This window comes from Serinus canaria, chromosome 25 (genome assembly GCF_022539315.1).
Source record: "Serinus canaria isolate serCan28SL12 chromosome 25, serCan2020, whole genome shotgun sequence".
Lineage (NCBI taxonomy): Eukaryota > Metazoa > Chordata > Aves > Passeriformes > Fringillidae > Serinus > Serinus canaria.
This window is the reverse complement of record NC_066338.1, coordinates 11,904,129-11,916,422: the sequence shown is the minus strand read 5'-3', so window position 1 is coordinate 11,916,422 and position 12,294 is coordinate 11,904,129. Positions and strand designations below refer to the sequence as shown.

General features: G+C 67.4%; 1 protein-coding gene across 5 annotated transcripts; it reads right to left on the bottom strand.

Annotated features, from left to right (window-relative positions):
• Window positions 1–4,071: 4,071 nt before the first annotated feature.
• ADAM15 (ADAM metallopeptidase domain 15) lies at window positions 4,072–12,047 on the bottom strand. Of its 5 annotated transcripts, XM_050984319.1 has the most exons (25): window positions 11,891–12,047; window positions 10,954–11,063; window positions 10,340–10,416; window positions 9,977–10,055; window positions 9,794–9,870; window positions 9,539–9,701; window positions 9,406–9,468; window positions 9,257–9,325; window positions 8,989–9,158; window positions 8,830–8,914; window positions 8,614–8,762; window positions 8,353–8,530; window positions 8,111–8,203; window positions 7,265–7,460; window positions 7,087–7,195; window positions 6,865–7,015; window positions 6,719–6,796; window positions 6,525–6,636; window positions 6,294–6,432; window positions 5,624–5,677; window positions 5,260–5,368; window positions 4,950–5,018; window positions 4,689–4,760; window positions 4,462–4,583; window positions 4,072–4,209 (listed from the first exon to the last, which is right to left on the bottom strand). In XM_050984319.1, the coding sequence occupies exons 1-25, from the start codon at window positions 11,961–11,963 to the stop codon at window positions 4,182–4,184; spliced, it is 2,625 nt and encodes an 874-aa protein (XP_050840276.1). In that variant the 5' UTR covers window positions 11,964–12,047; the 3' UTR covers window positions 4,072–4,181. The 5 variants fall into 5 exon arrangements, with proteins under 5 accessions (XP_050840276.1, XP_050840278.1, XP_050840277.1 ...); XM_050984321.1 differs by lacking the exon at window positions 4,950–5,018; XM_050984320.1 differs by lacking the exon at window positions 5,624–5,677.
• Between the last annotated feature and the right edge of the window lie 247 nt (window positions 12,048–12,294).

Here is a 12,294-nt window from a genome sequence, read left to right as displayed (position 1 = left end):
GGCCTGCTGGTGACAGCCAAGCTCCCAGGCAGCGCCAATGGCAGGGTGTGGGCTGGAGTGCCCCCACCAAGGAAACCCACAGCTCCAAGAGTGCCACCCACCACCCTGATGCCACGAGACGATGCCCAGAGTTCAGTGCCACCAAGGGCATTCAGGCTCAGCACAGGTGGGTACCACCAGCAGACTGGCAGCACCAGGACTGCCCACCAGCTCGGTGCCACCAAGGGCTTGGTGCCACTAGGAGTGCCCACTGGTCTGGGGGCAACCAGGGCTGCCCACTGGTGTGGGAACACCCAGAGCTTGGTGCCACTGAGAGAGACTCACGAGCTGGATGCCACCCGGGGCTCAGTGCCACCAGCAGGGCCTGGGGCTAAGCACCACCCAGGTGTGCTCGCTGCCCCGGTGGCACCCAGGGATGCCCAGTGGCTCAGTGTCACCGGGAGTGCTCAGGGCTCAGTGCCCCCCGTGGGCACCGGGGGTCGGTACCGGCAGTACTGGCTCGGTACTGCCCGGGGCTCGATACCACCGGGGGTGCCCGGTGCTGCTCACAGCCTTGCATCGCCAGGGGTTCTCACCCGCTCCACAACGCCCAGGGCTGCCCGGTGCCTCGGTACCACAGGGGCTCGGTACCACCGGGAGGTACCACCCGGGGCTCGGTGCCGGTGGGGATGCCCGGGGGCTCGGCGCACTGGGGGCCGCTCGCCTGCTCAGCATTACCTGGGGGCTCACTGCTGTCGGGGATGCCCGGGGGCTCGGTCCCACCGGGAGGTGCTCCCCGGCTCAGTCTCGCCCGTGGGAGCCCGGTGGCCCGGTGGCCAGCAGCCCCGCCCCCCCGGAGCCCACCGCCCGCCGCCCCTCCCGTCCCGTCCCGTCCCGTCCCGTGGCGGCGGCGCGGGCCCGGGGCTCGCTGGGGCCCGGGGCTCGCTGGGGCCCGGGGCTCGGCGGGCCCGGGGCGTACAAAGGCGGCGGGGCCGGCGGCGGTACCTGGGGTTGCTGCCGTTCCAGTGGACGCCGTGGCGGAAGCCGCGCACCGGCGGCGCCCAGAGCAGCGGCGCCCAGAGCAGGAGCCCGAGCAGCGGCGCGGGGCGCATGGCTCCGCCGGCGGCGGGGGGCGGCGGGGGGCCGCGGGCGGGGCGGCCCGGCGGGGCTCGGCACGGCCCGGCCCGCCCCGACAACTTCGGGCCAATCCCGCCGCGCCGCCGCCCGGCAACTTCACCGACTGCCATTAACCCTTGGCGGGCGGCACCGGCACCCACCGGCACCGGCACGGCCATCGAGACCGGCACAGAGACCGGTAACTGCCCAGCGGCCGGTACCGCCCGCCACCGGGACCGGCACCAGCGGCCACGCCCCAGTCTGGCACCCCCGGTACCGCCAACATCCAGCGGCACCGGTATCCCTGGCAACTCCCCGGTACCTCTCCCAGCCCGACACCGAGCCGGTACCGTGAATATCCACCGGCACCGGGACCAACACTGCCCGGGCATGTGGGCTCAGCATGCCCGGCAACAGCATCCCTGGCACCGGCATCGACAGCCCTGGCATCCATCGGCACCGCCCCTGGCACCGGGGGCTCCGGCCCAATCTGGCTTCCTGCTAAAACCCAGCCGAGCTGGCACCGCCCCAGTACCGGCACCGGCAGCGCTGGCTGCTCCCGGCCGTTACCGGGACAGCAGCCACCGGTACCGGCACCGGCACGGCTGGCTGCCCCCGCCGTTACCAGGACAGCAACCACCGGTACCGGGACAGCAGCCACCGGTACCAGCACCGGCAGTGCTGGCTGCCCCCGCCGTTACCAGGACAGCGACCATCGGTACCGGCACCGGCAGTGCTGGCTGCCCCCGCCGTTACCAGGACAGCAACCACCGGTACCGGGACAGCAGCCACCGGTACCGGCAGTGCTGGCTGCTCCCGGCCGTTACCGGGACAGCAGCCACCGGTATCGGTACCGGCAGTGCTGGCTGTCCCCGGCCGTTACTGGGACAGCAACCACGGGTACCGGGACAGCTCACACACGTGTATGCCCCGGCCCACCGGGCAGCTCCTGCCCACGCGGGGCTGTGCCCAAGAGCAGCTCTTGCACACGTGTACCCATACATACAGGACAGTTCTTGCACACACGTGTGCCCGTGGTGGTAGCAGCTGCTGGCCACGCGTGTCCCTGCCCACCAGGCAGCTCTGGCACACGTGTGTGTGTCTGTGTCCTCAGAGCAGCTCCTGCACACACATGTGACACCGGTGTCCTTGCCCACCAGGCAGCTCTTGCACACTTGTGTGTGTCTGCACACACGTGTGCTCAGGTGTGACAGCTCCTGCTCACATGTGACAGCTGTGACCAAGCCTATAGGGCAGCTCTTGCACACTTGTTTTGTGTCTGTGCCCTCAGAGAGCTCCTGCACAGTCGTGTGCTCATGTGTGACAGCTCCTGCTCACGTGTGACACCCGTGTCCCTGCCCACCAGGCAGCTCTTGCACACTTGTGTGCCCAACATGCTCAAGCTCACACGTGTTCCTGCCACATCTGTGCCCACACAGAGCAGCTCTTGCACACCTGTGCCTGTTCAGGTGTGGGTGCCTGCCCTGCACACACACGTGGTGAGCACACAGGGCAGCTCTTGCACACCTGTGCCTGTTCAGGTGTGGGTGCCTGCCCTGCACACACACGTGGTGAGCACACAGGGCAGCTCTTGCACACACGTGTACCTGTGGGCTAGCAGGTGGCTTGCATACGCATGTTCCTGCCCAGAAAACAGCTCTTGCACAAACTTGTGGCAGCTCCTGCCCGAGCACGTGCCTGTGCACACAGGACAGCTCCTGCACATGCGTGTGCCCAGACCCACAGGGCAGCTCTTACACACACACACGTGGCCATTAGTGTGTGGCAGCTCCTCCTGATGTGTGCTCCTGCCTGCCAGGCAGCTCCTGCACACGTGTATGCCCATGAGTGTGCCCATAGGGCAGCCCCTTGTGTGACCAGGTATGACTGGTGTCACCATGCACACACGGTGGCTTTCACACTTACACATCTCTGTCCACCAGGCAGCTCTTACACACACACCTGTGCCCATAAAGCAGCTCTTACACACACACCTGGGCCCATAAAGCAGCTCTCACACACACACACACACACACACACACACACACACACACACACCTGTGCCCACACAGACTGAGCAGCTCTTGCACACCCGTGTGCTCCTACATGTAGCAGCTCCTGCCCATGCCTGTCCCTGCCCACCAGGTAGCTCTAGCACATGTGCGTGCCCAAAGAGCAGCTCTGGCACACTCATGTGCCCACGGAGCAAATCTCACACACTCATGTGCCCACTGGGCATCTCACAGACTCGTGTGCCCACGGAGCAGCTCTCACACACCTGTGTGCCCACACAACAGCTCTCGTACACTTGTGTGCCCATGGAGCAGATCCACACACTCGTGTGCCCACCAGGCAGCTCTCACACATGCGTGTGCCCACGGAGCAGCTCTCACACTCTCGTGTGCCCACGAAGCAGCTCTCACACACTCGTGTGCCCACTGAGCACCTATCACACACTCGTGTGCCCACGGAGCAGCTCTCACACACCAGTGTGCACACGGAGCAGCTGTGGCGCACGCGCACGCGCACACACACACACAAACACACACGCACACAGACACACACGCACACAGAGACACGCACACACAGACACACAAACACACACGCACACACACTCGCGCACACACACACACAAACACAGACACATACACACACGCACACACAGACACACACACAGACACGCACACACACACCCGCACACACACACATAGACACAGAGACACAGACACACACACACAGAGACACGCACACACACGTGCCCACTCGCGTGTGTCCCCCCGTGTCCCCCCGCCCCGCCCGTGCCCACGTGGCTCCCCGACACCGCCCCCGCTGCAGTTGCCCGCAGTCCCCGCCAGGGGGCGGCGTCGCTCGGGAGCCCTTTCCGGCGCGGGGCCTGCCGGGAGTTGTAGTTCCGCCCCGCTCCCCCCCGGTGGCGGTCGCGGTGCCCCGGTGTCGGTGCGGCGGAGGCAGCGCAGAGGCGGCTCACAGCCCCTTTATTGACGTGGCGGGAGAAAGACCCGGCGACGGGGCCCGGCGGGGTTCAGCCTCTCCCGCGGATCCAGCGCTGAGCATTCCCTGCCCACGGCTCAGGCCTCTGGCGGGGCCGGGGCGGGCCTGGCAAGGGAAGGGAGGGCGCTGCGGTGAGGGTGGGGTCCGCACAACTTCCCCCATCAGCTCCCCCCGTCCGCTGCTCTGCATCCCCACCCTGACTCCCTCCTTTCTCCTCTCCCGCCCTCTTCTGGCCCCTCATTTCTCTTGGCTACCCTCGCTCCCCTCAGGCCTCTGCAGGCCCCCATCCTAGCACCCCGCATCGCCCCCTCACGCCCCCCCGGAGCTGCCAGCCCCGCGCTGTCCCCCCGCGCTCACCTGGCAGGAATCACGGTGACATAGGGGTGCCCAGGGGGGGTCTCACTGCGGGACACCGAAGGGCCCGGCGGGTCCGAGGGCAGCGGCCGCTGCGGTGGGGGAGGCTTGGCTGGACCTGGGGGCTGCAAGGGTATGGGGGGGTCAAAACTCGGTGGTGGGCTGACCCCCCGACGGGCTGGGGGTGGGAATCGGCCTCCAGCCCCACACGCAGGTGCTGCTGCCGTTACCTGAGCGCTCAGCAGCACAGGGTCTGCAGGCAGCGGGCGTGTGGGGGGGGGCGGCCTGTCCGAGGGGGGGGCCTGGGCAGAGAGAGAGGGACAGTGTGACAGCGGGGGACAAGTGGGGGAGCGTGGGAACCAGCCTCCCGCTGGCCAGGAGGGGTTTGGGGACAGCCGTGTCACACAGGTCCCCGAGAGCTGGAGCGCAGCCAGACATGCAGCGGGTCCAGGGTGGGCTGGGGGGTACCCCCCGCCCTGCCCGGGCATTACCTTGGGCACAGGGTCCGGCGGGAGAGGCCGGGAGGGCGGATCAGGCCGGGCTGAGCTGAGGGCAGCCGGCTGCGGAGAGAGGGAGAGGGGGGACAAGCCATGCAGCATGCGGAGACCCCCCTCCCGCCAGGCAGAGACAGAGACCCCCCTCAGTGCACAGCCCTGGCTGGGATGGGCTCCAATCCTGGCTGTGCCAAGTGGCTGTGCCAGGCTGCTCCGCGTGCCAAGGAATGGGATCCCACACGTGGGATGCTCTGAGCTGGCACCCCAGGACCGGAGAGAACTGGGCACCCGCTACCCCCATCCTCACCTTACTGCCATGCATGACCTGCAGCTCCGTGGCCTGCTGCCACCGCGGGGGCCGGGGACGCGCAGGGGGACCTTGGCTGCTGCCTGATGGGGGCTCAGGCTGTGAGATCCTGCAGGGAAAACCCAGGATGAGACCCTGCTCGCTCTGGGCACTTGGGGGACCCCGCACGGCCACCGAGCGACACCGACACCAGCAGAAGCCCAAGAGAAACGAACCCCTCGGCGCTGGAAGATGAGACACCCCGCACCCCGGGGCTGCCCCGCACCCCACGGGCACTGCCAGGGGAAGAGCGCAGCACCGGAGGCCTTGCGAAGCAGGACGGCTCGGGGACAGCCCCACGCCCGGGCGCCGGCGGTGACGTTACCCGCTCCAGCCGTCTGCGGCTCCGGGACCCAGGAACCGCACCCGGGTCTCAGCACTGTGGGGAGAAGAGTGGGGGGCTCAGCCCAGGGCTGGGGGGCGAGAGGAGCCGCGGGCATGTGGGGTGACGGGGCTGTGACCTGCACTGGGGATGCACACACACACAGGGACGGTCGCTCTGCGGTGACACGGGTGCACCGCGCTCGGGTGGCCACCGTGGGGGACACGTGTGCGTGTGTGCTCACATGCCAGGGCACACGCATGCAGGACTGAGCGTGCCACCTGCGTGCCACATGCAGAGGTGGGCGTGCCACCTGTGTGCTGCAGCACGCATGAGCAGAGTCGAGCAGGCCGCTGATGCGCCACGGCGAATGCGTGCAGAGGTGTCGTGTGCCACCTGTGTGCCTTGGCACGCACGTGCAGAGGCCGGCGTGCCATCTGCATGACACGGCACACACATGCAGAGAGGGCTGTGTGCCACCTGTGTGTCACAACACACATGTAGAAGTGAGTGTGCCACCTGTGTTTCATGGCACACGCATGCAGAGGTGAGCATGGCAGCCGCGTGCCACCGGTGTGCCTCGGCATGCGCATGCAGAGGCGAGTGTGCCAACACCCACGTGCCCCCCACGTACCCCCAGTGTGCCCCCCACGTGCCCCCCTATCCCCGGTACCTGTACTGGCAGGAGGTGCCTTTCCCAAGCTGGCAGAGACGCTTGTGCAGGCCGGCACGGCGGGCACGGCACAGCCCCAGTGCCAGCGCCAGCCCCAGCAGCGCGCTCAGCAGCAGGGCCGTGGGCAGGGCGCTTCCCCCTGCGGGAGAGCGGCACGTCAGCCCCCGCCGTGCCCAGCACCCCCCCGGCACTGCACAAAGCCCCATTCTCTGTGCTGGCCTTGTCCCTCACCTCGCTCAAGGCCAGCAGGGCCGCTGTCCTGGCTGCCCCCCACTCCGGGGCTGTCACAGCTTGGGGGGGCCCAGCCCCGCTCACAGTGGCAGTGCCCGTGGTTGTTGCACACCTGGGTGGGTGACACTGGCTGAGCTCAGCCCCTGAGGGGCAGGTCCCCACTGCCCACAGCTTCTCCCCAGCCCTGCACTCACCCCGTGCCCGTGGCATTTGCTCTGACACTGCTGGTCACCCAGCGTGGAGATGTCCTGGCACCGGTGCTGGAGGCACATCTGTGGGGTATGGGGTGTCAGCACTGGGAAACTCCCTCTGGACCCTTCCCTGTCACCTCACTGCTCACCTTTCCAGGGCCACAGGCGGTGCCAGGCAGCACCATGGCCGCATCAGTCACATCCTCATCCCCAGGCAGGGTTGTCCCGGGGCAGGAGCCTTCTGGGCTGTCCCCACGGGAGCTGCTGCGCTGGCACTGCAGCATCCCACAGCTGGTGTCCCTGCAGGGACAGAGGGGTCAGGGCAGGGGCATGGCAAGGGGGACATGAAGAAGGATGGGGACCTCACTCACTGCTGGGTGCAAGTGACATAGGAGCCATTGGGGAGCTGCCCACAGTGCCCACGTTCATCCCCTCTTGTGTTCAGGGCGGACATGCAGGAGCTGGAGACAGGACTGGCACCTGCAGTGGGGGCAGAGACCCTCAGCACCCCTACCTAGCTGCCAGCACCCCACCCTGGCCCTGCTCTACCTGGCCCCAGCAGCAGCTGGCACTGCCCCTCATAGGTGGCACAGGCCCCGCTGTAGCAGCGTGCCCGCCCATTGGCACAGGGCTGCCCGTCCTGCAGGAACGTGTCAGGGGGGCAGCGCCGTGAGACCCCGTCACAGAACTCGGGCAGGTCACACTCGCCCAGCGGCTCCCGACACACGTGGCCAGCACGGCGCAGCTGTGGGGGGACATGGTCAGACAAACGGGGTGAGTGGGGGGGTGGTCAGATAAAAGGGGTGACTGGGGGACATGGTCAGATAAATGGGGTGAGTGGGGGGACACGGTCAGATAAACGAGGTGAGTGGGGGGGATATGGTCAGATAAATGGGGTGAGTGGGAGGATATAGTCAGATAAACGGGGTGAGTGGGGGGGTGGTCAGACAAACGGGGTGACTGGGGGACATGGTCAGATAAATGGGGTGAGTGGGGGGGATATGGTCAGATAAATGGGGTGAGTGGGGGGGATATGGTCAGATAAAAGGGGTGAGTGGGAGGATATAGTCAGATAAACGGGGTGAGTGGGGGGGTGGTCAGACAAATGGAGTGAGTGGGGGGACATGGTCAGACAAATGGGGTGAGTGGGGGGGGTGGTCAGATAAATGGGGTGAGTGGGAAGGTATGGTCAGGTAAATGGGGTGAGTGGGGGGATATGGTCAGACAAATGGGGTGAGTGGGGGGGTGGTCAGATAAATGGGGTGAGTGGGAAGGTATGGTCAGGTAAACGGGGTGAGTGGGGGGATATGGTCAGATAAATGGGGTGAGTGGGGGACTCGCCCACCATGGGCAGTGGCTGGTGTGCCCATGGCACGAATACCCATCCCCACACACCTGGCAGTCCTCACAGCAGGCGTCCTCAGTGGCACACACGGCCCCTGGCATCAGCTGGCAGGAGCTGCTGTTGCAGCAAGGATCGGTGCACTCCTGCAGTGGGGGGGCTGCAGTCAGTGGGTGCCACCAGCACCCAGCACTGGGCACTGGAAACCACCCTGCCAGCCCCAGACATCCCAGGGCAGAGCCATGGAGAAATGGGGTGGCTTCAGGGCTTCAGGCCTACCCAGAGCCCCCCGTACCACACTGAGGCCGCAGTCACATTCCTCGCCCAGCTCTACGAAGTGGTTCCCGCAGGTGGGGCTCCCGGTCAGGACCTGGGGCTCAGGGACATTGGACAGGCACCAGCCCTGGCCCTGCTGCAGGCTGCGCTCCAGGTCCTGCCGGCTGCAGTTGCTGAAGCTCAAGCCAGGTGTCAACCTGCAGAGGCAGGAAGGGCCTGTGAGGTGAGGTGAGGAAGGGGCTTGGCCCCAGCTCCCTGAAGGGCTGCCCACTGCCCTCACCCTGTGGGCGGTGCCATGATGCAGCCGCGGTCGTGCCGGAGGTCACCGCAGTCGCACAGGCGCCCGGCGCTGTCGTGGCGCATGCCCAGGTTGTGCCCCAGCTGGTGGGCCACAGTGGAGGCCACGACAAGGACACTGACAGAGTGGTCCTGTGGGACAGGAGGGTCAGGGAGGGCAGCTGGTGGGAGGATGGGCTGGGGGGACAGAGGTACTGACCATGCTGACCCCCCCGGAGCGTGCGGGGGAACACACGGAGGCTTGAGTCGACATCCCCACGGAGACATCATCAAAGTGGGCACCCCTGGGGAGAGAGCACAGGGAGTTGGGGGACTGCTGCAGCCTCATCCCCCTGTCCTCACCCTGTCCCCAACTCACGTCAGGAGCTGGGCATTGTCGTGGGGCAGCTGGGGCAGCAGCTCCTCCTGGCGCCAGCGCAGGAACCGCTCCAGCACAGCCCGGGCGCTGCCGCCCACGGCCATCTTGTCACCCTCACTCCAGACCTCCACGGCCAGCAGGGCCACCCGCACTCCCAGCGGGCGGAAGAACTGGGGGGGCACAGAGGGGTCAGAGCCCCCCCAGCACTGCACAGGCAGGGGCACAGCCGGGCACCGGGCTGGGATGGACAGACACGATGGTGACTCACCACATCCACCTGGTTGGCAATTTCCAGGGTCCGGGTGTGAACGCGTTGTAGGCTGGGGTAATTCTGGAACTGGGGAAACAGGGAGAGGGGTCAGAGGGGTGGCTGTGGGAAGGGCAGCCCCTGTTGTGGGGACACTGCCCAGCACTCACCGCAGCATGGTCCACCACCATCACCAGCTCCACAAAGCGCTGCTCTGCTGCTGCCCGCTTGCCCTGGGGACAGAGAGGAGTCAGAATGCTGATACACAGACACTCTATGGGGCAAGACCCCTGGGTGACCTACCCTCTGTGGCCAGGGGGGCTCTGTTGCCTCTGCCCCAGGGTGGGAGCCCTCCCTGCAGCTCTGTGGCTCCAGCCGAAGCTGGGACGCCATGTGCTGCCCTGGGGGGCTGCTGGTGTCTGGCTCCAGTGTGTAGCTCCTGGTGTCCGACAGCCAGAGGCGGCCACTGGGGAAGGACAGAGGAGCTGGGATATGGAGCCCATCCCATCATCAGCACAGTGGGAGTGAGCTCATGGACCACTGGACTTGGGGGCTCACCTGAGTCCAGCGCAGGCACAGAGGTTGGCCCAGGAGCCGGGGAAGCCCTGCACTGTCCCCTGGTAGCAGCAATGCTCCTGCAGCAGAGAAGGGGGCTCAGGATCCAGCCCCAGGCTGGGATCCCCGTGGGGAGCAGGGACAGCTTGGGGACAGCACAGGTGACAGCCGTGCTGGAGGCCATACCTGCTCTCTGGGCTCCTGGATCACCCGTGTGCCATCGGGCAGGTAATAGAGCAGTGCCCCAGTGCCCTGCACCAGCTCCCTGCCAGAGACTCGTGTCACCCACAGCAGGAACCCCCTGCTCACCCTGCCCTGAGCACACCCCGGCAGGAAGGGAGGACTCAGCACCTCCCACCCTGCTGTGGGTGCACCCTGGGGCCCCCACCCCACCTGTGCCATGAATGGAGACAGAGAATAAGGGACCCCCACTCGAAGTGCACCATGGACAGAGGCAGAGCCCCATGGTCCCAGCAGGACCCCCACCCTTGCATGGGTCCAGGAGCTCCACCCCACACCCTGCTGTTGCCCCCAGAACCACAGACTCACCAGTTCTGCTCCAGCTCCAGCAGCAGCCGCACCCCCTCCAGCTCCAGCAGGACTGTCAGACGGGCGGGGAACCCCCCCTGTCACGGGCCGCGGTTAAGGAGGTACCCCCTGACCCAAGCTGCCCCCTTCCCACGCACCCCCAGAGGCACCGCGACCCGCCCGGCCCTGGCGCGTGCCCGGAGGGAGCGGTCGGAAGGGATGCCCTGCCCACCCCGCAGGAAGCGTCCCTCCCTCCCGGGCTCATTGTGTCGGGGAGAGGGGGGGTTGGACCGAGCGGGGCCCCCACCCCGTTCCCCCCGCTCTTCCTGCCCGGTGCAGCGCTGCGGAAACATCGGAGAGCCTCCCTACGGCCGCGGGGTGGGATGGGCCCTTCCGCCCCACTCGGAAGGGGCGCGGGGTGGGTACCCCGACCCAGAAAGGTCCCTCCCAGCATCAGGAGGGGAAGGGGGATTTGCTAAAGCCCGCCCTCCCCACCGCTTCTGGGTGCTGGGGACCCCGGGGATGTGGCGCCAGGACACCGCATGTCCTGCACCGAGAAGAGGGCAGGGTGAGGTGGCAGGGTGCAGGCACTGTCACAAGTGTAGGGGACCGCGGGGATGTGGGCGGGGGCTCACCTGGGTGGCTTCTGCCAAGCTGAGTGTCCGGTTATCCCACAGCACCCACGGGGTCACTGACCAGGAGTGTCCTAATTCTTCACTGTGCTGCTGCTGCTGCGAGCTGTCACCTGCACAGGGCCCTCACCACTGTCACCCAGCACAGCCCAGACCCCCACGGTCACCCAGCACAGCTCAGACCCCTCCCAGTCACCCAGCACAGCTCAGATCCCTCCCAGTCACCCAGCACAGCCCAGACCCCCAAGGTCACCCCTGGACCCCCAGCCAGCACCTTGGTCACCCATCAAAGTCTGGTCACCCAAAGCATTACAACCCCCTGCTGTCACCCGCTGCAGCCCCCCAGGACGGTGGGAAGCAGTGACAGGAACCCCCACACTCACGGCACGGGGGGGAACCACGCTGTTTGGGGGCTGCAGGAGGACGGGATGGGCTCCTGGGCCAAGCCTTGCATCACCTCGGCCGGCTGCCCAGTACAACCAGCACAGAGACTGGGCAGGGCTGGGAGTCCGGCTCGGCTGACTCAGACCCCCCCCCTCCCGCCAGATTTTGGGGAACCCCCGCCCGCCCAGGGCCCCGGGATGCGGGAGGGGCTTTGGAGAGAGCACCAAACCCCGCTCTGCACGGCCACACCAGCCCGGGGAGCGCCGGGGACAGAACCGGGGGAGCACCGAGCATCCCGGGGAGGGATCCCCGAGCATCCCGGGGAGGGATCCCCGCGTATACCGGTGGGCGCACCGAGTGTACCGGGGGGCGCACCGAGCGTACCGGGAGGACACACCGGACATCCTAAGGAGATGGCAACGAGCTTCCAGAGGGCTACGACTCCCGATGCCATCCCGGTCCTCCCGTGGGTATCCCCGCGATGCCTCAACCGAGGGCGAGCCGCGCTCCCCACCGACCCCCCCCATCCCACTCGGGACCCCGGTTCCCCGCTCACCTGCAGCGCTCCCGGTGCCAGCGGCGAGCAGCAGCCCCGCGGCGAGCAGCAGCCGCGGCCCCATCGCCCCCATGGCCCCTCCGGGTCGCGCTGCCCCGCCGCGGCCGCCCCCGCCGGCTCCCGTCGCGCATGGCCCCGGCACCGGCACCGGCACCGACCCCGCCCGGCCCGACCCGGGGGCGGAACTTCCCTGCTAGCTCCGTGGCCCCGTTCCGCTCCTCCGGCACCGCCCAGGCCGGGGCGGAGCGGGGGTGGTTCCCTGTGCGCCGGGAGGGGCGGCTGGTGGCCGGGGTACCGCTGGGGAGCCGGTGGTGCTACTGCCTGTGGGACCCATCCCCATCCCGAGCCCCCTGCCCTCATCATCCCGCAGAGTGGAGACCCCCACCTTCACCCTCCAGGAGAGC

Excerpts from the sequence above, each read along its gene's own strand:
- ADAM15 (XM_050984319.1), bottom strand. The coding sequence starts at position 11,963 with ATGGGGGCGATGGGGCCGCGGCTGCTGCTCGCCGCGGGGCTGCTGCTC. Across the intron at positions 9,469-9,538 it reads AGCCCCCCTGGCCACAGAGG|GGCAAGCGGGCAGCAGCAGA; the intron begins GTAGGTCACCCA and ends CTCTGTCCCCAG. Across the intron at positions 5,369-5,623 it reads GCCGCAGACGGCTGGAGCGG|GATCTCACAGCCTGAGCCCC; the intron begins GTAACGTCACCG and ends TTTTCCCTGCAG.